The sequence below is a fragment of the Anopheles coluzzii genome, chromosome 2, assembly GCF_943734685.1.
Source record: "Anopheles coluzzii chromosome 2, AcolN3, whole genome shotgun sequence".
NCBI lineage: Eukaryota > Metazoa > Arthropoda > Insecta > Diptera > Culicidae > Anopheles > Anopheles coluzzii.
This window is the reverse complement of record NC_064670.1, coordinates 22,755,525-22,781,800: the sequence shown is the minus strand read 5'-3', so window position 1 is coordinate 22,781,800 and position 26,276 is coordinate 22,755,525. Positions and strand designations below refer to the sequence as shown.

At 43.8% G+C, this 26,276-nt stretch overlaps 2 protein-coding genes across 10 annotated transcripts in view; one reads left to right on the top strand and one right to left on the bottom strand.

Moving 5' to 3' along the window:
- Positions 1-26,276, bottom strand: part of LOC120950142 (GTPase-activating Rap/Ran-GAP domain-like protein 3) — a 78,186-nt gene that overhangs the window by 10,406 nt on the left and 41,504 nt on the right. For 6 of the 9 annotated variants that reach the window (XM_040367944.2, XM_049605519.1, XM_049605518.1 and 3 more), the window contains 4 exons: positions 8,460-8,529; positions 2,246-2,332; positions 1,007-1,088; positions 229-347 (listed from right to left, as the gene is read on the bottom strand). In XM_040367944.2, coding sequence (XP_040223878.2) covers positions 229-347; positions 1,007-1,088; positions 2,246-2,332; positions 8,460-8,529 — 358 coding nt within the window. Of the gene's footprint in view, positions 1-228; positions 348-1,006; positions 1,089-2,245; positions 2,333-8,459; positions 8,530-11,231; positions 11,995-23,856; positions 24,182-26,276 lie in introns of those variants that run through there. The other 3 variants (XM_040367941.2, XM_040367942.2, XM_040367943.2) reach the window with 3 other exon arrangements.
- On the top strand, positions 6,563-8,123 carry LOC120950143 (uncharacterized). Its single transcript, XM_040367945.2, has 2 exons — positions 6,563-7,444; positions 7,536-8,123. The coding sequence occupies exons 1-2, from the start codon at positions 6,928-6,930 to the stop codon at positions 7,568-7,570; spliced, it is 552 nt and encodes a 183-aa protein (XP_040223879.2). The 5' UTR covers positions 6,563-6,927; the 3' UTR covers positions 7,571-8,123.

Genomic DNA, 26,276 nt, shown 5'->3' with positions numbered 1-26,276 from the left:
TTTTCAACAAAACCTCACCCTCGGCGAAGAGGAGAGCACTTCATGAGCAATCGTGTCAACGATCACATTTGTTGCCTAGTACACGATGCCTACAGCTCTCTATGCCATCGCTGGTTGATTTGCCTTTTGAACCTTCCGGGAATAGGATATAATTTAGCTTCCCGTACGTATCGTTTAACACACAAACTCGATTGACACGGTGATAGATTTTTTTTTGTTTTTGTATACCTGTTTCCGGAACAGCATCACACGGTACAGGGGCATACATTTGCTGCCCGAGTCTTGGGAAACGATCGATAGGAAGTAGGGGCTTTTCTCCGAATCCATTCCGACGTAGTTTTGATGCACTGAAATGAAAGTATTTTTTGTATAAGATCGGTTTAGTAAATTCATCGGTAAATACTTTAATTTTGCAAACCGCCTCGAAAAAAAGGAAACACAAGGGGAAAAATACTAGGCGTAATTATCGCCTAAAGGTAGGCAATGCATTTCAAACATGAATGGACCATTATTTGAGCCTTATTAAACCGTTGGAAGGAAGGAGATTAATGAGAGATGAATCGGTTACTGGGAGTCATGGGCTATTTAATGATATGCACTGCATAACATCAAAAATCTGTAAAATCTCATCTGATCTGATTTCTTTCATTGCATACCTTCAGGCGCAACCCACTGATTTTTCGATTGATTTGTACAATGAAACGTTAAAAGTCCGGATTTTAAAGCAAGATATATTCCAAGTGAGTTCTTCTACGAGGTGGGAAATAAATCCCATAGGTCATCAATCAATTGAAGCGAAAATATCACAGGAGAAAATATACGAACCAGACGGACTGGAGATAGATCGTCGGGAAAAAGGTTACATTTTCCGATCTAATCAATGTAAATATAGCTCCCTCTCCTCATCAATAAAAAACGAGTTCCCAGAGACCCCAACTTTATCGCTAGAGACAGGCTGGCAGAAAAAAGGTAGAAAAAATCATGCTAAATGCTGCATCGTACTTACGCTTTCCCAGAAAATACTTGAAGTACCATCGTGTTTGATGTTCCGGGTTCTCCAGAATGGGGATGCTAGGGGATCCGAAAACCTTTTTTTTGCCGTTGTTTTGTGTGTCCGTGTGTCCATTCCATCCATCGACGGCCCATCAAAATCGTTGCAGTTGAGTTGAGTTGTGCAGAAGTTATAATGGGTAGCGTACGGACCGCACGTGTTTGGGGTTCGGGGATGGTGTGTTGCGCATAGAAAATGGCGATGAAAAGGGAAAGAAAGAAAGTAAAATAAAGATATGGCAGGCGGGAGAATGAAAATTGGAATATTTTGATTCCCACCGGACAGGGGGCCCATCTTCCCATGTCTTGTCCCGAGATACTCGCACACCCTTGTGTGTGCGTGTTTATGCTCGCCTGCTTTAAACTCCGCTCAACGTTACTTGTCCGAGAACGAGGGTAAAAAAGCTTCCTCCACAACTGACGCTTAATCGATACGACAGACTTTCGGAAACAACCCTCGAGTGGTGTGTCTTTGGTGGGTTTAAAACTGCGATAGCTCGCCACTAGCCTGGTCATCCCCAACACAAGACTTCCCCCCTAAAACCGGGCGGAAGTTTTCGATTTGTTCTTTTTTTTTCTAGCACTTTTAAGGGTGCCATCGATGCCAATTTGTTGACATCCGGCTAAGGGGAGCGATTGCTGGAGGCCCTTTTCGGTGGTGGTGGTGGTGGTGGGCCCCCGAACAGGAATGAGGCGACACAAAGCGAGACGTAATTCATTCAAATTACTGACAAAGTTTCAGCAAAATTGATCATCATGTGCTGAGATTTTTATCCGTCACCTTCTCGAATCCGGGTGGGGTAAGAAAATTGAAGCGAAAGCCATTCTCAAACTGCTAGGGCGGTTGCAGACAGCGAAGTCATGCTCGGATCGAGTAAATTGATTTCAATTGCGTGGGAAAGCCCCGAAGCTCTGTGGTGTGGAAGTGAAAGTTTCCTGAACGCTTTGGTGTGGCAATGTATACATTTTGAATTGCAGATATTCATTAAAAAGGGATAACTTTCTGCATTAAGCTAGGATAAAAGGTTGTACTTTCGCTCGAGCAAGTAAGTCAAAAGATGTTCTTACATTTCCTATACTTTACAAATTGCTTTAAAATATTAATTAAGTCACAAAACCTTTCACCCACCAGCAAAAAGCAGCATGGCCTACTGGTGGAGCTAACTGCCAAACAGATGAATGCTAAATTACTTACCTCGTCCTTCTCGGCTAATGACTCGCCATTCTCCAGCCGAAACCGGCGACAGTTTGGATCCAATCCATCAATCTCCGACTGTGGCAGCTGCGTAGGAAGAGATAGAAGAGATGGTGATATGTCAAAACCCGTCAAGATAATAAGTGATTTGATTTTGCTTCCGGCTTCCGTCAATCATATTAGCCGCGTAACACGGAAAGACCACATTTCTCTAAAGTGGCAAGCGCGAATGCTAATGTGGCTCCACTCGCTTGCGAATGCGTCATATGCTGTAAGCTTGGTTGGTTTCTTGTTTCGTTTGCCAGCATAGATGTGTACGGTTTCGCAGTGTGCGCTGTAGCGTGCACTTTGGGATATGTACGACCTGGGCAAACAACACGGCTAGCCTGGAACTTGTGGTGAATAATTAAAAACTATTGTCCTAAAGCGATGCAGGCCATCGCCGCTTCTGCAATTATGATGTTGATCTCCTCACGATGTTAGTCATGGTCATAAAAGAGAGCACAGAATAACGCTGAAGCGAGTAGTCCACGAATTGCTTAATTTTTAAATACAATCTTAAATAAATTTAAAATATTTTAAATGATTATTGTAACGAAAACATTAACATTTTTCTCGTCGTATGATGCTACGCGCCTAAACTTATGCAAATATGTTTTTTAGTTCCTAATATTATGTATACCTTTAGGCGCTTCAAGCACACCGCTCGGACTACCGTTTAAGAAACCAAATTGTTCATTTCTTTTGCTTATGTTGAAGATTTAAAATATGAAAATCAATGAGATAATTCATATATTTTAAAATTATTTGAAGTATATTATCTACATATCTACCATGAATAGGCACCTTAACCATAACAGTTTCCATACCTTTCTTTTCAATTTTTATGTGTGTGTGTATGTTTTTTTTCTTCTTTTTGTCATATTTTCATTTTCATAGTTCGTAAGGTTCAAACCTCCCCAGGTTACAGACGCGTACAGTGTGCTAGGCAAGCGCACTAGGTTCTTGACGCGAGTCGAGTCTTTTACTTTCCGCTGACTGTGCACACCACTTCGCCGAAGCGCTTCGATAGCAAACAACGCGCGGTCCCAACTATCCATCGCAGAATGCATAATTCATTAAACTGGAAGATTGCCCTTTCGCGAAGGAAATTCGTTTTGTGTGTGTGACCGTTGGACGGGATGTTACTACTGCTCGAACTGAAGTGCACCACTTGTACCCCAGACTTCTACACCGCGGCATTAAGAACCGTTTTCGGCATGGACGGTGAAACTAGGCGAAAGCTAGCACTCTTCAGCACGATGCTGGCTCAGCAGTTTTAGCACCATCTTGCTGTGCCCTAGGTCAGGTTGGGCAAAGGTAGGTAGGATGTTGAGGACACGGTGCTGTGGTATGTTTCATGTTTTGCGGTGTACAAGTGATACGCCCGGGAGAATATGTAAAGGTCGGGCGTTCAATTTTCCGTTCATTTTCATCGATGGCCATTTGCTTCACGTTACGATATCGTTACCAGGTGTCTCGGTACATGTGCGAGGCTAATGATTTGCCACACCTCGTCCTTCGTGTTGGCACTTCCCTGCATTAGAGATCGGATGAAGTTTTGTGCCAACTCGTACAGGTATCGGATTTCAGCGCTCAAACATCACATCACAAGGAGCACAAGGCAACCTTACCGCAAGCGTAGACGTACCACTCGACTCGACTCGTGCCGGTGCTGTGATCCGTTTATTGGAAAATCCTCCGGATGTGAAAACGTGCCCCGATGAGGCTATTAGGTTATGGTCGTAAATTTCTTCCTTCTGTGTCACCCTTGTGCAGCTATAGAAGGGGCGCAGATACACGGACACTTTTCAGCATGACAGTGACGGCTGCTAGCTTCAGCATCACCTGCTCCCCGACAGACACGTGCGGCGGGAGACAATTGATTGTTTTTCTTGCTTTCAAATGTCGGTGAAGCATAGCGCAAATTCGTGGAAACAGAAACCCTGCAGGTGTGGGGTGGCTGGCAGATGCGAACCGCCCATCGCTGTTTGTTTGGCGGACGAGCATTGATATCGTACGATTTCATTCCGCAGAAAAAAAACACGCTCACACACACCACTGAACATTTGTTACACACACACACACGCACATATAAAAACAAATATTGTTTTGTTTCGTTGCTATTGTAACAAGAGGATACAAACAATTTACAATTCTATAGAGCCTAATATTTAATTTGATCAAAGCATTGGCAAAAAACATCCAATATATAAACATAAAACCACAGCCACTAGTTTGTGAACACGGTAAACGAATTCTTTCACAAAACAGCATAGAAGGCAAACCAAATGCGACAGAACCACGGCGTATGAATTAAACATAGATAGGAAAAGCGTCGTTAAACGTCACAACAAGTGGTCTTGGCCATGGTTCGCCGTAACGGACAAGAGGCCTTCAGCAAACGTTATCTCGAGCTGCCAATAGAAGCTGCACCCCCAACAGCGAACGATGTGGCGGTGGAGAAAAAACCTTGAAACAACCTCATACGGGAAGAGTTTGGTATGGCAAAAAAAAAAAACAACTTTACGAAAACGACAAAGAAAAGACACCAAACGAGCAAACTATCGAGCCGCAGCGTTGTAGTTTGATGTGTGCCACGATATAATCGCTAGCTCTTGTTGGGTCACACAGAAAACAACGACAAAAAGACTTCTGTTGTAGCAGTTTCCCATTTCGGGGTAGCAAGTTTTCTCTACTCGCTGCTTAAAACATGTCAAATATGGCATTTTAAAAATGTTGGATTGCTTCCAGCTTCACGAGCCTGTGTACGGGTTTGGTACGCTTAGAATGGCGTGTAGGAGGAGAACCTTGTCAACAGGTCGGCTGTGTTTGTGCGAGACTAAACTTGGAATGCATAATGGGAGGTGGAGTTATTTTGTTTTTGTTTTTTTTGAACACCTGTGGTTGGAAAAAGCATTTAAGTTTTTGTGTCGAAAAAACGCAGTGTGGCATAATTTGTCCCATTATTTATGTAGCCAAGGAATGGAAAACCTTTCCTATGCCATGAAACTCTTAGTGTAATAATTGAAACAAATTTAACTCAAATTATTTGTAAAATCGGTGATATCGTGGTACAATCGTCATCTCGTACGACTTACCAACATGCCCGTCATGGTTTCAAGTTCCGAATGGAATTAATGGAATGATTATGTTAGTAAGTTTAAAAAAATCTCTCTTTTGTTCTAGTTCAATTAGATCTTCATCCTTCACGCTGAGTAACAATTTAGACTAAAATTGTCAGCTAATAGCAGGTCATTTGTAAAGCGGATCACATAATTAAAGGCGGATTGGTCTATGTGACAGTCTTCCCCGGGGTTACGCTTTATAATTTATAGCTATTATTATTTAATTTATTTGATATTGTTATTTAAGCCTAAGAAAGCTGGATTTCTTTATTGAATAAATAATAACAATAATGATATTAATAATAATAATAATAATAATAATAATAATAATAATAATAATAATAATAATAATAATAATAATAATAATAATAATAATAATAATAATAAAAACAAAAATAAAAATAATAATAATACAATTTATAGCATGATAATTGATGCAATTATTCCAAATCTTTAGGGCCGTGCGATTATTTGCTGCGTTCATTCGTGCTTCGATGTATTTTAGCCATGCTTAAATAAATGTTTAGAGTTACTCAATTGAAAAGGCAAAGTTAATCAAAACCTTTATTAATTTTATCAACCACCATGGTTTACCACATTCAGCACAAATTTGCAAAATGCAAACCATACTCACGATCAATTCCATGACTGTCTAAACAATGAACTAATTTGACGGCTGCCAACATGAACCACGGCGAGCAATCTGATGCCAATCGTGTCACACAAGATGCACCATAAAGAGTTCAGCGACATCATCCAATACGACACATAAACACACACATACACATATATACAAACGGCAAAAAAAACCCTAGCAACCGGCGCAGACACAGTCAGTGGGCACTGGTGTCCGATTAAAATCAATTTTAATTGAAACCATTTAACCCCTCGGGGTCCCGCCGGACTTGATCCGATGCTGAAGGGAATGGAACGCGGTGGTAGTGGCGGACAGGGAGCAATGCTTGGAGTGCTTGCGAAAAAATGGCGCCATTCCAGCACCGCTCATTGATGCCAATTGATTGACACGCGGTCGCTTCACATTGGCAACTGGAAAGTCTCGGTGAATGGTGGGCCTGGCGCCGCTTTCACCCCACTTCCCACACCGTTGGCCGGCCCGGGCCCAACCACGTGCCGTATATAAGTATGATAAGCCTTCGCCGGCGGGACAACATTGTATTTGCGGTGGTGACTTGGCGCAGTGTGTAACTCGCTCCGGCTAGCGAAACGCCGTTCTGTGCAAATCTCCAGACTGTTCCGTTTTGGCTGTGAATAGCGTTAACCGAAAGAGTTTGCTTTGCTGCTTGTGGTGTGTTTGGAAGCGCCAGATCGATACTGGTGGCGTTCAGTTTAGAATATTATCGCTCTGGATAGAACCTTCCAATCTAGAGGTGTTATAACAGAGGATCAATATTGGGCAACAGTGTAGCCCTGTTTGTGTTGTGATTGTGAAAACAGCTCAACTCAACAAGCAACCGTCGCTCAAACAGTCCCAGCCTCGAAGGGTTTCTCTCAGCGATGAAGTCACGCAGCTCCTGCGGTCATCTGGCGCAGGCAATGGTGATGGTGTGGCTGTTGCACGCTTCCACACTGCTGCTATCATCCACCAACGGCCAGGAGTACGACAGCAGCTATGAAGAGCATCTCAACTTTAGCGATGTGTTTACGGACATTGCGGAGGACCTCACGACCGGCTACAGCCATGGAGGTCCGGAGACCATCCACACAGCCTTCCGGAGCCACTGTCAGGCCTGCCAGTTCCGGAACGTGTACGCGATGGCTTCACTCAAATCGATCCAGGCGCACGTACTGATGAAGCTCGGCATTGACTCCATGCCGAACAGGACGCAGTACCCGAAGATACCGCGCCACATTTTGGAAAGCTTCACCAGGCAGGAGGGTGTGCCCCTGCACTCGCCCAGCATGGTGCGCGATACGGACTACATGGCGGACGAACCGTCCGCCGGTGTCGAGGAGATTGAGGAGGACTTTGACTACTATCCGATCACGAACAAGATCTACATTCTGGCGAAACGTGAGTAGTGTGCGAAGTGAACTGAACGCATCCACTAACGGCTCCTTGTGTCTTTATTTCTTTCCAACTCGTTGATTGTTTAATTTTACAGGAAAAGCAAACCGACCGAAAACACTCGAATCATAACAGCGTTTTTAGTTTTTAAGATTAGCGTTTTAAGCACCTGGGGATATGATACATTTTGAATATTAATTATTTCTTTTCCAGTTTACCTAACGTTTATCTTTGACCTTTATTTCAGAATTCGTCGATTATTTTAAGTCGCTATGTTCGATATGAATTATTAACCCATTTCTTTCCTTTCACTAGGGTTATCTTACAATCTTGAAGCTCTTCTCCTTTCCAGGCCACTTCGATGAAGCTCAGGCTCTGGTGATTTCACCCGGCTTACCAGCAACAATCCGGAGCCTTCCTTATCTCGCAACGCTTTATCCTCAACCCTCAAGGGTACGAGCAAAAATGGATCATTTATAAGGATTTATCTCAAACGTTCGAGCCACTTTAGGGCCGCCCCATCCAATTGGATATATTTTAACATCCCGTTTAAGCTTGTCCCAAGTGGTTTAAATTAATCGACACGCTCTTCAATGTCGTTGTCGGGGCACTTTCTGTGCTTAAATGAAAACCGGGCACGAAAGGACACAAATAAAAGTTCCCTCTTGGAAGGTAATTATTCACACTTCTAGCTCTCTTTCTTTGATAAAAAGTGGAACGAAAATGAATTGGTTTTAATCGAAAGAAACTAATGGAAGTTCATTGGAAATGGTTTAAAAAAGAGGTACGATGGATAAGGGGAAACCATGGAAGTAGCATACCTTTTAAGTAACATTTTGCTCGAGGTAATGAATATTCTTTTAAGGTTTTCTCTTCTCGATCTCTACCCCTTTCCCCACAGTGTCAGCAGTAGTCGAACGAAAGCACGGGTTAATTATGCACACCTTTTTTTTAAAAAACGGTCTCGCGGGGTTTCCGTGGCACATTTTCGTCTTAATTATAACACATTGATAAGCCTTACCTGGTCCACTGATCCATAATGACGCCGAGAGAAGACGCCTCGCCTCGAAATGAGCTCTGTCGCCGAAGTACTGCAAGAAACAGAATTAATGAAAACAATAAGAGAGGAGGTTTTGACAAGGTTTCATTCTATTATGACTTATTTCTGAAAACAGTGCTCAACTCCGGTTTTGGTACGGAATTGTGCTCATGTTGGGATCGTATCGACGAAAAACCGCACTGCTGCGCTAATTGGTACTAAATAGACACTTGCATAGATCAAAAATTCAAACTCCCTTCCGCCCACCGACTGCACTCACATAAATGTGCAAACAAACATATAAACAAACTGCTGCTTTAACCTCCGCTGCCACGTTCGGGGTACCGTCGGAACGAAAACCATTAATCAGTGTCACCAGCGTTACCAGGGGAAATGCCGAGTTCCTGGTAATGATACGGTTGCGTGAACCGACGGACCGCCTCTTCCAAGGAGAATGCCGTTGGCTCGATGGTCACGATGATGACTCGGAGATGGTGAACAAAAAATAAACCAGGACACGTTTTCAGTACGAGACGACGCGCTCGAAATGAATGAAATAAAATTGTGCTATGCGGCAGATTTTTGCGCTTGGGTGTGATCAGAATGCTTTCGAAATGCTCAAAAAGCAGCTCAGTCGCCCCGAGCTGGTGGAATTTTTTGGCCTGGAGTGTTTCATTTCATTTTCCAGTTTAAGAGTATTAAAACCGGTGACCGAAACTGGCGAGAACGCTCTTTTTAGGGTTTAATGGTTGAGCTGAATCTAATTTTTAGAAAATCTTGATTTGCTCGCTAGTTGGGCTGCTGGTTTCGATCGCAAGAGTTGAGGTTTGGAATGTAGTGGGATGATTAAGAGGCACATAAATAAGACGGTAAACGTGAATGCAACAGCTTATGTATGGGGCTGGGAGATTTTTTTCCCATAAAATTTAATGCAATTTTTTCAAGCGGCTTTTTTTTTAAAACGGCTGTTGTGCATTGGGTGTGGCGCGCCTGAAGGTATGCAGGCGTTTCTGTATGTGTTGTGTAAAACGCTTACATCACCAAAGAAAAATATTTTCGTTTGATAACTGAAGTATTATAACTGATATACCCAGAAAAGAAAAAAAAATCTTTCATATCATCAAGCGCATCACCATCACAGAATTTTGGATTCTTGCTGGTTGGTTGATACAATATCGCCTAGATGTATGCAATCAGCTTGTCAATAGAGTATTCAATAAAAACTTTTCAGTTTGTTACTATATTATTGTTATTGACTTAATGATGACTTTGAATTCATTTGTGATTCTGTGCCTACGAATTATCATTTGCACTTGATTTCTATTCATTTTCAGTTTTTTTAGGCTAGATAAACAGTGCAAATTAATAGTTATCGTTGATGAGTTGTGCTATGAGTTGAGCGAATGGCAGGTTCACATTGCATGGACCATGTTGTCCACACCCACCACCAACCGTGATACACCTTCAACGATGAAACAAAACTTTCCGGCGCAATAGAAATAACAGCCACGACCAACCTCAAAAACGTAACGCCCACTGTTTATCTTCGACCGTTAAACGAACACAAACAGCACTGCCAAGAGAAAAGCCAAAACAATAATACGCTTTTGGGGGGCACCGCTTCGAGGCGCCCTCACGTGAACTCCACCGAAAAGGGGTTTCCAAAAGGGTTTCTTTACCCTTTCCTCGGACCAGCTAATGGACGAAGGTTCGATGTACGTGTACGCTTTGATGTTCTGGTCTATGTTTGCACCGGTTTTGGAAGGTCAGAAGCCGCCCAGGCAGGTTACAAAAATACACACACACACACATATAAACACAGGCATCACCGTTGCATGCATCTTATTTACACACCCCAACTGTAGCGGTTTACGTTTGCTTCACTAGGCAGGATGAATCAGAACAGTCCCAAAACGATGGTTGCTGACAGTACGTTTGAAGTTGCACGATGTGTGCAGTGCGTTCGGCAAGGAACGTAAGAATTGATATCCGAGCTCGTGCGCGTTCGAACGGCACATCTTAAATCGGTGCAAATGTCTGGAAAGCCAATCAACTACGTGCCCTCCGTGCCCGGGCACTGTCTGATAAAAGTTGGCGAATGCTCTCTTTAGGTGTTCTCTTTTACCGAGCACGTAACAGCGGGCCCCTTGCGGCAGTGTGCAGTGTAAGGAAACGGAAATAAACTTTGACGTGTGTCTTTGTGCCGGACATAACCGTATCAACAATAGCGATCGCTAAACTTCTTACTCAACAGTGCATCTTGAGCAGCACATGCAGCTCGTGTTCGATGCTCATGACGTAAAACAAACAACTCCGTAACAACTTTGGTCGTCTTTATTTTAATGGTTTGGATAGCTTGATGGAAGCGATTGCTGGCGGTTGAACGATATGCAGGATACTGGGCGGAGTACCTATAGGGCGCTTTCGTACGGACTATTGCTGTGAGAACCTTCGGGCAGGAATGAGAATGATACGTACTTTTGACTGTGTGGCCTGGTTTCTTATTGGATGAAGGAATTGCAGGGGACAAGGTGCCATGTGCCAAAATCTGTCACACCAAAGTTATGTTAGGTTATTAGTGGTACGGTTAATTAAATGCATCGCTTTAATCGTAGCAAAGTTCGATCTATTTACTTTTCAATCAAGAATCTGTTAGTATACAATGTTTCCCTTCCAAACAGTCCCATTTGGGTTTGCGCCCTTCCCCACGGTTAACGAGCTCCCGGATAATTGTTAGCAACCGCTTGCACTTACATTACGCTGGACGCCCGTCGCTGCAGAACCCGCAGTGCCCCGATGTCCCGGTGTGGGGCGCGCGGTGGCGGCGTGAACAAACTCTGACTCCGGTCGCGCACCGGATCCGAGTCCCGGTACGTACGAAAGATGGTCGCTATCTTGAGATTGAAGCACAACATTGTCCATCCGAATGTGTGCGTGTGGCGGGATCGCATGCACCGATCAGCTTCTAGCACCCGTTGGGCGGCCCGTTGCCACCCATTACATACGTACACCGCTCATTATCGAGCTCGCAGCAGGACGGCGTGTTAGGGATGGAAATGGTTTCCGGCTGCCGGTTTTTAGGTGGCCCGTTGCGTCCACACCCAACGACTCCGTGCTGACGGGTGTTCGTCACTGCGGATGGTGGTAGCGCTGTTGCAAGCGCCGTTCAATTTAGCCTTTTCCCGGGTTCGGTTGCCCGGGGAACTGCCACTTGTCACCACTTGACCACACAAACACCCACTGCACACGGGGACACTCGTTTTACGCTCCACGGGGGACGATTTATGGTCGGAAACACTTTAACATGGTTGTTTACTTACGGAACCAATTTCACTGTGTAATATCACGCTGTTAGTGTTCTAATGTGGGTACGGAGAGCATTTTTGTAGCGAGGTTTTGAACGTTCTCTGTCACAGTTTGCGATTGCCGGTCAACGCTGCACTGCGCACATCACACCGTTAATCTCCAGCAGTGGTCGTCGTGCTGGGATTAAGTTGCTAACTCTTTTATCATGAATCTGACAATGTAAAGCGGTGTGTTAGCTTACATTTATGAGCGAGTTAAAATGCAATCAATGAAGATATTTTTTCTGACTGTCTAGCGAAACCAAACAAGCACGATTGTTCCAAAGAATACATTTTGCTACGCTGCATACTTTTAGGCGTTCGATGTATACGACAGTCGAACAGTATGGACTTTGAGTGACAAGTTTTTTTTTTTAAGTATACAAACCGTAGATGAATGTTCGTCGTTTAAACGTTAAATCTAGTTTACCCACTAATATCATAAAACCTCATCTTCTATCACCCAAACTATCTAATGAACAAGATTCTTCGTCGCATTCTCTACAAGAACAAGTAAAACTTTGATGAACCTGATCCGATCGAACTTTCGCTTCAATTTCAGGTCCCGAAGAAAACCAACTGGCGGGGCGTACCGCCCACTTCATAAAGCTGCCAATGTCTGCTGACTAGTAACGGTCGCACACGAAACCTGCCACACGCACAGCGTGCCTAATGCACGGGAGAAAAGAAAATAAACAAACTCAAACAGTAAGCTGCTGACAGCCATTTCGGGCCTTACATTTCATGCTAAGCCGCAGTAAGCCGCAATGTTCGCCATTTACACGCAGGCAGCAAATCGGGCGACGAAAAACTTCCACCCAATGCAATGACGTGCGTAAAGGGTGAAGGAAAACTTTGTCTTTCTCATTAACTACCACCGCCGCATACCAGCGCGCTGCACACTGCTGTCACTAGCAGACGGTACGGATCAGAGGAGAGAAAACCGATTATCCCTGGCACCGTGCGGTCGAGTGCGCACCGTCTGTGAGCGGGTCGGTTTTCCGCCGGCGTGCGTCAAATCCAGCTCCATACAACATGTGCCATCTTCTCTGGTGCGATTTCAAATGCACTTCCGCAAAACGGTTCGATTACTCGGCTGTAATTAACTGCAATGAGCAGAAGGGATGGTTGGGAGGGATATGTTACTATTGCAACCAGCCGCCTACCAGTATGCAATTCCCACCGGTCCCTGATGTGATTAGTGGCAGGTTAGTCTCGGTTGATGTACACTCAAAAGGGATACCGCTTAGAGTGAACGAGATAATAATGCTAGGCAGCAGATGAATATGTATGTCCGTGTGTGGGAGAGAAATTGTGGGAGGTAAATTGCGGCAAATTTATGAGATACGCGACCCCAGCAGCGGCAATTAAATGCTGAATAGTTTAATCAATTGCTAATGACTATTAACGATGCTGCGTTTTGAGATTGAAATCGACTGATGAAGACATGAACGTAGGGCTTTAAACAGCTGAACAGATTGGCCTTTTGTGTGTTCTTTAAAATAGCGTTAAAGCTTCTATTATTGATCCTCGTTATGATACAATCTTACTCGTATCCCTATGCAGCACAGAGCGCCTAAACATATGCAAAATTCTTTTTTTTACCAAATATGAATACATCATGTCTGAAATTTATATTTTAATTTCGTTTTAGTAGCAAATAACAATTCAAAAATGGGTTGGGAGTATCAATTAACACATTAACATAAGCTAAGAAACGCCCTGAAGGGGCACTGTAAAGTATTACAACGTTTGTAGATGAAAATTGTATTTAACATACTTTTAGGCGTTTCCAACTACCTTCATAACTCAGCTTAAAGCAGAGCAAGGAAAGCTAATAACCAGATTTATGAATGCTTTTAACGTTTAAATCAAAGAAGATGAAAACTCTCAAGAAACCCTTCAAGCACGGTCCCTTCTTTAAAGCACTCCAGATAACTTCCCTATCCCATTCGCTAAACTTTAATTGTTATTACTTTTTCCTGGAACGGCCCGAACTTATTCCATAAGTTTGTTTTCAGGGAAACATATTTTTACAGCTACCTTTGCCACTCCGTAGGCATCCGGTATCGCCACTGCCAAATCATTATATTTTTACTTTTCGATCGTTCCACGCATCTGGCCACCAGTTGCCATCAATCGCTCCCTGTTCCCCTAGCTGTTCTGTCGATAGATCATGGAGACGCATAAAGATGAGCAAAAAGCAAAAAACCTGAGCAAAATCAATGTTTGAGCCAATTTTACGGCACAATTCACCTCACTACCATGGTGATGGTGAAGTTCGCACCATTTTCTTCCCCCTCCCTAGACTGCATGCTTGCATAATAAGCGTCAATTTTACGCCAGGTTTTTACGTACATTGGTTTTCTCACTGTTTACAGTGCAAATCGAACGGTTCATTTCAATATCACCACGGTAACGTCTAATACAGCTCGAGCGGTGATCGAACGCCAAGGGATGCACAAAGACAGCTTCATGTGCCTTTGCGTGCTACCCTCGCAGACCCTTTGAGTCGGCGGCGTGGATGCTTTGTGTGGCCAGCTTGTACCTCATCCACTGTGTCGGGAAATGTCTCGCTTCTCTAAATGCATACCGTGCACCGTGTTTACTCTTCACCGATCGATGTTCTTAGCCAGGATCAGTCAAGCAGCAGCAACAGCAGCAGCGACAGTACGTTGTGAACGGCACAAAGAGGGGAGAGAATTACCGGGGCGAAACAAGCAGAGCAAACAGATCATAAGGTTCCGGAAAATTGGAAATGATAACAGCCGGCAGGTTCGGGGTGTATGCGTAGAGGTTAAGCGACACATGGACACATTATGCTTTCAATTTCCCCTGCGGAAGTTCCGGACGGTCAGCCCGGACGGACACACGCGCTGCCTGTTCGCCTTTCTCGCACACAATCAGCTGTGTCGGCATAATCTGTGCTTTGTAGCGACCCAAGCGATAATAACAATCCCTTCGTCGTGTTAGAATGTGTCAGCTAGTTAGTTGCTAATGTGAATATTGTTTGCGGATGAGTAATCCTTTAAACAAATATTCAAAAAACTGTAGTGAACGGTTGAGCATACAAGGTATTTTGGGATGTGTGTGTAAACTGAATGTATGTTAAAGAAAGGTTGTTCGACTCAGTAGGAAGAGTTTCTCAAAAGTTATTTTATGAAATAGCTCGTACGACGTTGTAAGCTAGCTATAAAAAACGACGCCTCAAAGTATGCAATCTGAATCTAGCAACGCCTAAATGTATGTTGCAAACATTTGAAAACCACTTTTTTAATTTACAGTCATTTATGACCGAATACAAAAGATTGGAATAAATAAAAACAAGCTCTATTGTACAGACAGTTCGGTAAACCTTACATGCAATATATTGTCATTCGCATTTGGCGATCTCAAACCGCGGCGGCTCCGTTGACATGCAGCCAAAAAACAATCGGCCCGAAATGGTGTCAGTAGAGCGAGATGAGTACAAAATCCCATAACTCTTTCACCATTAGCATCAGCAAGCGGGTCCGGTTTTTCGCACCGTTGCGTTTACTTCATCAGAAGCAACCATTTTCACCGTATTTACGCGCACTGGATCGATAATGCGGCTCTGGTACACTGTTCAACGCTTCGTTCCACCACGAAAGCTCATGCTTACCATCACTAGCGTTGTGTTTGGGGCTTCTTATCTTATCCGAAAAGGAGCTGCATGCTTTCGAACGGGGAGCGCGCGCGTTCGGGAGTGAGGTCATTGCGAAGTCAAGTTTTTATTATGCTTCCCGAAATGGGGTTTTGGGCATCGACTGGAATTGAGTCTTCAAACTGGAATTGGGGAACGGGATTTCGGGAGGCCGCTACGAGCCCAACTGTGGCACCCCATGACCTCGATAGTCAAAGGGGGAAAAGGGCTGGGAGTCGTAAAGTACAACGACCTACTGGCACCCTAAGGAACCGAGGGAACCCCTTCTTGTTGGAATGTTTTTTACGTCACTGCATGTTTGGGCTAGGGAAAGCAAATGAAAGTTAACTGCCCAGTTTGGCGTGCATTGGTGTGTGTGCGTGCGTATGTGCTATGATGTCCTGCTGGTCGATAGTGTTTAAATTGAATGTAAGCTGAAACCAAAACCTAACCAACAGTATAATAATTACATTTTCAAATTAATGATTCAAAGCTGCAAACAGCAACAACAAAAAATCATTCGAAATCGTTCTCTATACTCGCTTCGAAACTTCCAATTGTAAAAATGATCGTCAATCGTTACTTCACCAAATAGCGCTATGAAAAATAGTTCCGGCAAACTTTTCGTTCCAAGAACGCTTTTTCCAAGAAGCTTCACGATGGTGCAAAGTTCTTCCAGCAGCACGGATACAACAATCACAGCCCATGGAACACCGGAGCACGGCGTCGGAAGGATAAAGTAATAACAGCAATATTGATAGCTACCTATCATGCTTACCATCTTCTCTCTCCTCTGCGGATACCCTCAAAACCAATCGAACGAAACTTCACCTGACCCTTTTTTGTTCTTCGTTCGGTGCAATCGAGCTACATAACGCGAAAGGATGAAAGGAAGCGTACGATCGATGCCAAGACTTCTTCAGCTTCGTTCACTACCCATCCATTAAGTGCTCGAGTTGCCCCCTGGTTTGGGGTACTTCGGCTAGTAGCCGGCCAGCCGAATTGATGGATTGGCAAAAGGTATGCGAAAGTGTGTATAATTCCTTCACCTAGTGTTGGTCATGCTCTCCCTGTGAAAGTGATATCGATAGACTTTGCTGGTGCTGCTATTGCCGGCTGCCTGTAATAACGAAGAGCGATACGGCTGTCTGGGCTGTGTTGGTCTACCGTTTATTGATTGCTGTTGGCGCTGTTACCCCTTTTTTCGATGGTTGAGAGTTATCGGCAAAAAAGGTACGATAAAGTGTATCGTGCCGTACCTTTGCTGCGATGGGGCCATTGTTCTTGAGCGATTATCGATGCGATGCTTGTATGATCTGCGATCAGAACCGAGGGTTGGTTTTTGGTGTGTATTTTAGTGTAACCGTTCGAGAGTGGGTTCGAAAGAAGGTCTTTTGATGGAGAGCCTTTATTGTAGGGTTTCATTCGAATATCCTATGATATTTCACATAACAAGCCAAAGCTCACATTTAAGCGATGGAAACAATTCCAAAGCATCAAACGATAGCAATTTAATTGACTTAAACGCCTCTGCTTGCTTTGTGTTGAGCTAGTGTCACAACAGAACAGAACCGTTTATTCAATTAGCCGTAGAAGTCATCTGCACGTTGAAATGGAAAGGACTGCCAACCTAACTCCTAGCCCATCAACGTTGTGTGACGGTGATGTTTCAATCTGAGACGGGCAGAACCACCATCCAGGCCAGGCTGCTACAGCAGGCCGCTGCTCATTAAAACCCCTCAGAATCAACCCAATTACTGCGCACCAACTGCGTGTCAAATCGTTCTGCTGGGGGTGTTATTCGTACCATAATGCGAACGTAATCGGATTCGCCATCAAACCAATGAAGCGCTGAAGGAAGCTCAAAACAACCCACGGAGGACATGGTGAGTCAAATTCATCCGTCTCAATTAAACCTCAATCATGGTTGTTTTCATTTAATTTAATTCCTGCCTAACCACAACAGAAAGTAACGCGTTTGGAAGAGGCTGAGAAGACGGAAGGTGGGAGGAATGCTCACCCATCATCAGCAGCTCGTGTTACGAAACGCGCAAAGGTGCGTTGGTAGGATCGTACAAATTAAGAAAAGATTAGGGTTAAGCTTTTTCAAATGAATTGCTTGCGCGCGATGCTGTGTTAATATTGGATATAATTAATACAACTGTGGGTTTGTTCCCGATACAAATGTTAATGAAACCCACACAATCACAGCTACTACTGTACTTTTAAGCTAAAAGCCCATATTTCATAATAAATGCGTAAGGGGACAGATTATTAAATACCCTCATTTATTATACTGATTTAACTCGAGCAAATAGTTTTCACTACCTTGAAGGAAAGTATGGTCTCTGGGGAGCACATTTTACGCAAATCAGGTAAAGTGTTGAGCAAGTCAGCTACCCCGCTTGAAAGTTGAGAAGAAGCGGAAAAGCGTAACTTTCCACAAATCAGAAATTGCTCGCTTTGATGTAGCACAAAAGCAACTATTTCATACACTTTTCTTTACCTCCCAATGTACAACGAAGAAAAAGTGAATCGTTTTCAGTTTGTTAAACGCGATGGAAAATATTAATTTAAGAAAGTACGAGAGAAGAGACCACCCAAATGAAGATACATCTAGTGACGGTTTTATAGCAATTTCAATCACAATTTGATTTCATCTTCAATTCATTTTTACCATAGTATTAACTTTCCCTGCAGCGCTCACCTGTCTGCGTCCATTGCGAGCATTTCTTACCAGCAGGGGAATTTAAATCTTTCACGTCGCGTTCACCCCGCCCGAGCGCAATGGGACAAAGGAGCACTACACCAAAAGAAGCTTTCAATCCTACGCAAACGCTTTGCTACCATTTGCAGCTGGTCCGTGTGCCGAGATTGAACGTCGATCGAAGAAAAGCCAATCGTGTTGAAACGTGAGCCGTGTCGCCGACAGGTAGTTGGGTGTATTTTTTATACATAGCCCCCATTCCCCTCACTCGGCCACCCTTGTCCTGGTGGCATCCAGACATCTCGCAGTGACATATGATCGAAGAAACGGCACATCCTTCAGCACTGCTTGCGTGTGCGCGCGCGTTGTCTAGGCCACGTGATGCACACAATGGACGGGAGCTTATGACGACAGGTACGACGCTTGGCGCAACATCGATGATGACGCAATGTGACGCGCGTCTGGCAAACGATTACACATTGCATGGCTTACTTTTTAATGTGCGGTGGAGGTGTTTTTAACTGCTTCCGATGAATGGGAGCTCAGCTGTAGCGTATAGGCGCATGTGCGTAATTAACAGTGTGATCTGGATGCTGGAAAGGTAGCTGAAAAACGCCTACCATAAGGTGCGACTTATGCTGTGATGACAACCGAGTCTGTTATGAATGATGATTCATCAAGTTGGATTTGTTCGATTATGTTTGTGTCGGTTCCTGTTCGTAATGAAAATTGAATCTGTCTCTTGAGTAGTAAGTAAGTAAATAAGTAAGTAATTTATTGATTTGTTTTGTAACAATATTCCACGAATTATACATTGGTTCCGATCGATTGACCTCTACTCAATAACCTGATTGTTATAACGCTTTGCGTATTTGGATTGTACATCTTTTCCTGAATTGAAGTATATCGGAAAAAATTTGAAAAAAAACCCTCTGATTGTTTTACCTTAAGATAATCCTACGTACTAGTCCTTACTCCTATTTTTACATCTACATTATAATCTAGCTATTTACAATTGTGCCTTCACTGGCATTACAAAACTTATGTGTTATGAACAAAATTTTTTACTAGTTCAAAACCAGTAATTCTATGTATATCAAATGTGCTATGCCATGGGGGAAGGTTTAGGACTCTTTTCAAGAACTTATTCTGAAATACTTGTAACTTATTTATATGTAAATTTGCACAATTTGCCCATATTTTAGATGAGTAAAGAATTGTTGGTCTAATTACGGTTTTATAAAGTAACAATTTGTTTTTTAAGTTCAATTTAGAATTCTTGTTTATGAAGCTATACAAAATTTTTATAAGTCTTGATCCACTTATAACTTTTTCCTCTATATGTTTCCTGAAAGTGAGCCTTTTATCCAAAGCAATCCCAAATACTTTACATTATCTTTCCAAGCAATATCCCAGTCACTTATTTTTAGATTACGATCTGGTAATTTATATGCGCTAGTGCAACGTGTAAAAAATATGGCCTCAATCTGTCTCTTGAAAGTCAGGAGGGTTTATTTGCCATTGCGTTTCTATTTTTAAATGGAAAATAACAATACATTTAAAGGGAAGCTGGTAGTACAAGAGATGAACATGATCACACTCGAAAAACAATACTATACGATAAAAATTAATCATGAGATGAAATCGAACACGGCAAGATATGAAATATTGTTCAACTTCACCCTCTATTTGAATAGTAATAACTTTCGATCAGAACTCCCAGCACTCTAGCAAGCTCTAGAAAGGTTCTACTGCAAACGGGGCAGAAGAAACTTCACTTGCGCTGTCCAGTTGCAAGTCGGAACATGTGCAGGGAATTCTTTCCTTCCCAATATTGATCGAAGGGTCAAACTGTGAAACGCCCCAGTAACCAGTTATACCAATCGGTGTATCCTTTTTTTCCACACAAAGCGCAAGCGGTTTTATATTTGGGAAGGTACTGGTCACCATTTGACAGCTGAAATGGACATCCGAGCCACTCGGGGAGTACCTAAAAATAAATCACATGCTTCATACTGCACCACCCAGCCCCAGACGCAATGCTTTCTTTTCCCAAGACGTCCCCAGACGCTACGAAAAAACGCCTTTGCATTAATGCTGCCCCGAAAGCTACCGAAAACCATGGTCGGTGTGTGTTTGTGGTCGGTGAAAGTCGATCGCTGCCACATTTTGGACATCCGGTGTTGCGCCGCGCGAATGGTACAAAAACTCGCTCTCCGTTTTCAACTGTGGCGTGGTTTGGTTCCCGTTTTTCGAACACACAAAAAAGCAACACACATCGCCTTTGCTGGAACGAGCTGCTGAAACTTCTAACTTTTGTACAGTGCAGCACCAGGGCAGAAACACAGCACTGTGTTGTGTCTGTGTGCGCTCGAGTTTAACTTCACACCGCTCGGCACACGGATTCACTTTAAAAAGCCGTACACAATTTGTGCTCCTGCCGCTCGGGAGTACGCATTGTTGCCAGAAGAATGATGATTAATTTAATATTCATAAATGAATGTCTGAGTGCTGGCTACACAGGGCCGATACAAACAAACCCATTTTGCGCGCAAATTATCACCTAAAGCGACCTTAACCAACCAACCATCCAACCAACGAGCGTAATGCAACTGGGGGCAAAAAGCTAATGGATTCCCAAAATAAAAAGCACAAGCTGTTTTCACTGTGCGACTGGCGCGCTGGAAACTAATCGAATCTGATGTTGGCATCCGAAGCGAACGAAGCGGCCAGCCTGGGCTGAGACCGGGACAGCGCCGTACAGTAAGCGTGTAAATCCGTGGCCGTCTCAACGGCACGAAATTGATTTTACATCCAGCATCCGGGGCAGTGGGGGGGCACCTTTCGCCAAACGGTGCGATTACTCCTCAATCAAGCGCTTTTCAAGCGCTAAGCCGGCAGGGGACGGTGGTTGTGGTTTCGGACGAGTGGGTGGGGTCTGACACTTTCGTCTTTCTTCCGTCACATGCTCGATCAAACGTCCATTAGTGCGAGCGCACAAGGCAAGTCCCCGGGTGGCGTTGCAAAAAGTCTCACTGATCGTATCCCGCTTTTCCGTCCATGTTCTGGTGTGTGAAAAGTTTGCCTGCTTTGTGTGTGTGTGTGTGTCGGTACTGTTGTTTTTCATCCAACCTCTTTTTTCTCCCTATTCAATGAAAGCAATCACTTTGAGCGGGTGTGAAACTTTTGCTCTAGCCAACCAAACACCAGCGCTGCTTCAAACGAGCGCCGTACGCCTTTTTACGGCTCCTGTCAAAAGCGAGTCCTTAAATCAACGCAACCCGGAGGGGGGGGGGATGATGAGAAACCGGGGAAGCGAATGCTTTACGCGCAAACCAAACTTTTATTTGGCAGTTTTTTGGAGCGCGTGCTTCGTCGAAGGTAATTAAAACTTTGACCCATCACATGTAGCAACAGCGCCTTACCACACTTCCCACACACACACACACGTACACACACATAGAAACGCACACTCATTGAGCAGCATCAAACTGCGCACGGACAGCATCGTTCAATGGGATCGAAGAATATTTACGGCTTTCGGGGAAGGTATTCCCCGGTACGGTAGAAGGGACTGAGAATAACGGAAGTAACAAGAAAAAATGAAGCCTTCAAACAGTTGATTTAGGCAAGATTGTTGGGTTCTTCAATGTGCAGCGAAGTGTTTTACATCTCCCATACGAGAGGCGTTTTTTTTCTTTGGGTAGTACAAAGTATTTGATTAAGCATGGTAATGAGATCGAGATAGGGGATTTCGGGAAAGTATACCCTCCAGAAGGCGGAAAAAGCATATCGAAATGATAGACCCTATTCTACGGCAAACTTTGCGGAAGCAGGATAACAAAGCAAGTAAAAGAACGGCTATACCTTAATGCTTTAAATGTGTTTTGAGCGAACAAGAAATCTTTAAAATTGAGCCGTTCCCTTCGTGGTTTTTGGCTTTGGAAATTTCTTTGAATGTTTTGTTAATTCTTTTAGTGAAGATTTTGAAACCATTACAGTTAAACATATTACACGTTTGCACTTTAATTCTTCACAGTAAACCAGTTGCTCATGTGTTGCTCTAACGCCATTTTTTTAGATTAATCACGTGAACAGTGATTCTCGCAAACCACAACACTGTTCTCCAATATCAACTGTTTGTTTGCTGCATGTATAATTAGTTTGTGAATGCTAATCGATTTCCCTTGCTCTCTAGCTTCACGGAAACAAAACATCAATAAAAAAAAGTCACAACACCCCATACACATACTGGAAGGCATGCACGAGACCACACTTTCCCATTAACACGTCGGCACGCAGGTACGATGTTTGAGGTTGTCATCGCGTTATCACCTACTGCGCTCTAGCCATTATAAGGGCATCAATTACACCGCCCGAATGCGCACAAACGGTGCGGCATTTTAATATGTTTTGCAAACAGAGGGCCGAAAGGGTAGAGCCAACCTCCAGAGGGGTCAAAATCAATCACGTTCGATTGCACGCCGGAGTGCATGGGCGTTAATTAATCGCATCAACAAACATATCAGTATGTACATTTTTGTCTCCGCCTTCTCATGCTGCTGGGTAGGGCCACGATTTAAGAAACACGCTGTGGGTGAAGTTCACGGGAACGGGGTCACTTAGTGCGAGGCAATGCACAAAGAAGACAGTAAATGGGACAACATGAATTATGAACAGCCCTGCTCCAGGCTAGCTTCTGAGAGCGTAGGGGGATATACTTGCTCCATCGTGCAGCGTCAAGCAACGCAGGAATGGGTTCATGCACAACTGCTGATTAAATTATGCGATGGTTAATTGAAATCCGTTCAGCATCCGGGCATGTGCGGCCGGCGCGGTCGTGAACGATGATGGCGGCAGTGAATAAATTATATTTACTCAATTACATAGAGCCAATTTTGGGGCCCTCCGAATCGCCGGCAAGCAGTCCTGCCCCGAGCCGTCGTGGGCAGACCGAGACGGCCCCAACCGCACTCGTTCAGCGGTGCCCGTGTGCCGTAATTCTTCACGAAATTATGTTGCCTTTTGTTCGATGATTATTAATTCAGCTGTACTGTTGGATGCTGCTGCAACGAAAACCATACGAGCGGATCTCATTCATGAGTTTCAGTGTGTTCTTGTGATGATCCTTTTACTATTTTATTCTCCATTATCGAAGCACAGAGACCGCGGTCAGAGGAAAGGAGGAAGTGGGGATAGCGTTCGAAGAAAACTTCGACTCGTTCGACGAATCGCTTTCTCGTCCGCTCTGCTGCTGCCTGACAAAAGGAGCACGATATAAAAAACGCTTTATGTGTACTTCACTATCGACAATGTGATTCTTAGTGGTTGGGCACATTTTTACACGTTCGCTTCAACTTATTCCATAAATTTCACAATCACCCAACCGGAAGAAGGTGTGGCTCCACACGCTTCACTTATTGCAGTGATAAAACAACACCGAACACCAACACACAGAGCTGCCCTTGCACACCATATTGACTGTGTTTGTTTTCTACGTATCAAAAGCAGATAACAAAACCCCACAATATATGCACATCGATTAGTACATCGTTGTAGAGAAAGTGTTTCTCCCCCAGCTCAGCACACATCTCCTCAAACACTCAATCGACCCCACAGCACAACGCCGCAGCATCGAAACCGAACCGTGTGTCTGCTACGTACGAAAACCTCTCGACAAACGCGCTCGTACCGCACCAAAACACCGAACCATACCGGTCGAAAGCTCGTGGAAAACTGGCACGAAATGATGTTCCCGAAGCCAGCGTCAGCGCTTGCCGAAATATATCGCTTCCCTTTCCCGCCAGCATCCCCATTTTCCCAAAAGCATCCTCCCCGCATCCAATTGTTCGGTTGTCGCAAGCAACGCGTGCTTCAGACACGTCACGGAGAAGGCGACTGAAACGTCATCGATTGGCGTGCGGTTGGCGTAAACTTCTGGCCAACGGCAGAGGGGAGGCGGTCAGAGACGCTACGACAGATGTATATACGAACAAAAGGAAATAATAAAATCATCCGAACAACCGAGAGCATGCTTTCAAACTACGTTGTCTTTCGAGCCTTCTCGAAACCACAGTGTGTTAAAGTAGGACAGAAAAGCTCCTTGCTTAGTATGCCCCGAACCCCGAAGCCGTCTCGATAAGTGGAGGGAGGGAGAGGAGGAGAAGTGCTTTCCATCTCCTCGCTTGCTGTGTTGAACATGCTTTTCATTCATATCGTTTATCGCTGCTTCTCGCCTATACTAACGCAGCGAACAGGAACGCACACAGACAAACGTTTGGAAACCGTTTTCATCAACACGCAGCCACACAGACACACACACACATGAGACTCGTTCGTCCTGATGAGCGTGCCGTTGGCGTTAGCTACCGAGCGGAGTGGTTTGTAAACAAACGTGCCCTTTCTCAAGCACGAAGCGAAACACGTGCTTTTTACGAGGGAAAAATGTGGGAAAATTGATGAAAAAAACAAAACATCGCACCAGTCGGTAAGGATTGTGCGGTGAAATATTACACCGAGTGGGAAAGCTTTCGCTTGCGTGAGCTTTCATCGCATGCTGTACTTAGTAGGCTGAGGATGATGGGAACTGTTTCGTCCGTTTAGTACGGGATGAAATATTTCGACGAGATGAGAAAAGTTTCAGCTTGTCGCACGACCGATTCGAACGAACGATTAACAAAGCTTCTCAAATTTTAACTCCTCCTAAATACTACACAATTAAAAAAAATCTTGGATTTAATTACAATTACTATCCTTGTTTATACATTTTGTGACTTTTCTTCATTTGTCCTTATAATGGCTTGAAGTCCCCAATAAATTGAGGCCATGAAACAAAATCGGGAAACAGACCAATTTTCCCAATCATGATAACTTAATAATACTTACAAAATCTCGATGAAATTGTTCAATTATTCGATTTACCAATGTACCAAGCTTACCTGCAATAGAAAAGGAAAAAATAAACAATATAAATATGGTTATACGTGGTTATAAGGTTATACGCCAAACATTGTAAGTTGACTATAAAATACTTCAAAGATATAGGAATTTTCGCTACTCAGAATTAAATTTCAGATTTTTCCGTTTCTTCTTCCATTTTACAGAGATTCTTAATATTCAGGTTCATCAGGTTCGACGTTGCAGTAGTATGTATCATTGTCTCATTCAATGTTGTCACTTTAACACTATATAGAACAGTTCGTGCATCCATGTCATCGTGAACATCGGCAAACAATTACATCAACAAAAAGCTCACAAAAACAAAAGACGTATTTGTTAAGTGATACATGAAAAACACATAATTGTGTAATGTTTCGAACTTCTTTATCTTTTTTGAATTTTAGTTTTGTTTTGTCTTTTTTGAATTTTTGTTTCACGGCATAACTTTTGCATTGTGACTATTGTTAGGCACAGTATTTTTGATTCAATACATTCAATAACATGTAACCCAACATGTCCAAAGAAAGTCCACACGACGGTCGGTCGGTACCATATTTGCTGCAGTTCTTAAGCGCTTTCGCTAGACAAAGTGTATTATACGTATCCCGTACAATAATTTGCTTTCACTTCAATCCGATGTGATTATAATTTTACATCCATTGTACCTGCCTTGCTACCGTATCTGCACTACTCGGCAGCGCCATAACAAACAACTGAACTTGACTCTGTTAGTCATGCCGTATTGTCTTTGTCAGCCGCCAGTCCGCACACTGATGTCTGATGATTAAATTAGGTTCATACGCCTGTCAGTATGGGTGAGCCCGTGCGGCATACGCCAGCCTGTAGAGGTGGGTGCTCAATTGGCGAAAACGCGGACACGTGTTCGTTAGTCGGCAATGCCGGCTGATGAAGCTGTGTTTCCGTCCGACGGCACAACAAAGTGTAATCATCACTACACATCACCTGATGAACACACACACACAACGGCACGCCAACTACCCGCGGTAGGCATCGAGCGATGATCGTGAGTAATTGTTCCGTCGCGCCGATAATTGATTTATCGTGAAAAGCGCACGCGGGCGGTGCGGCTTGTTAGCTGCCGCTGGAGATCAAGTGAAATGCCAACGTCACGCGAAATTGACAGT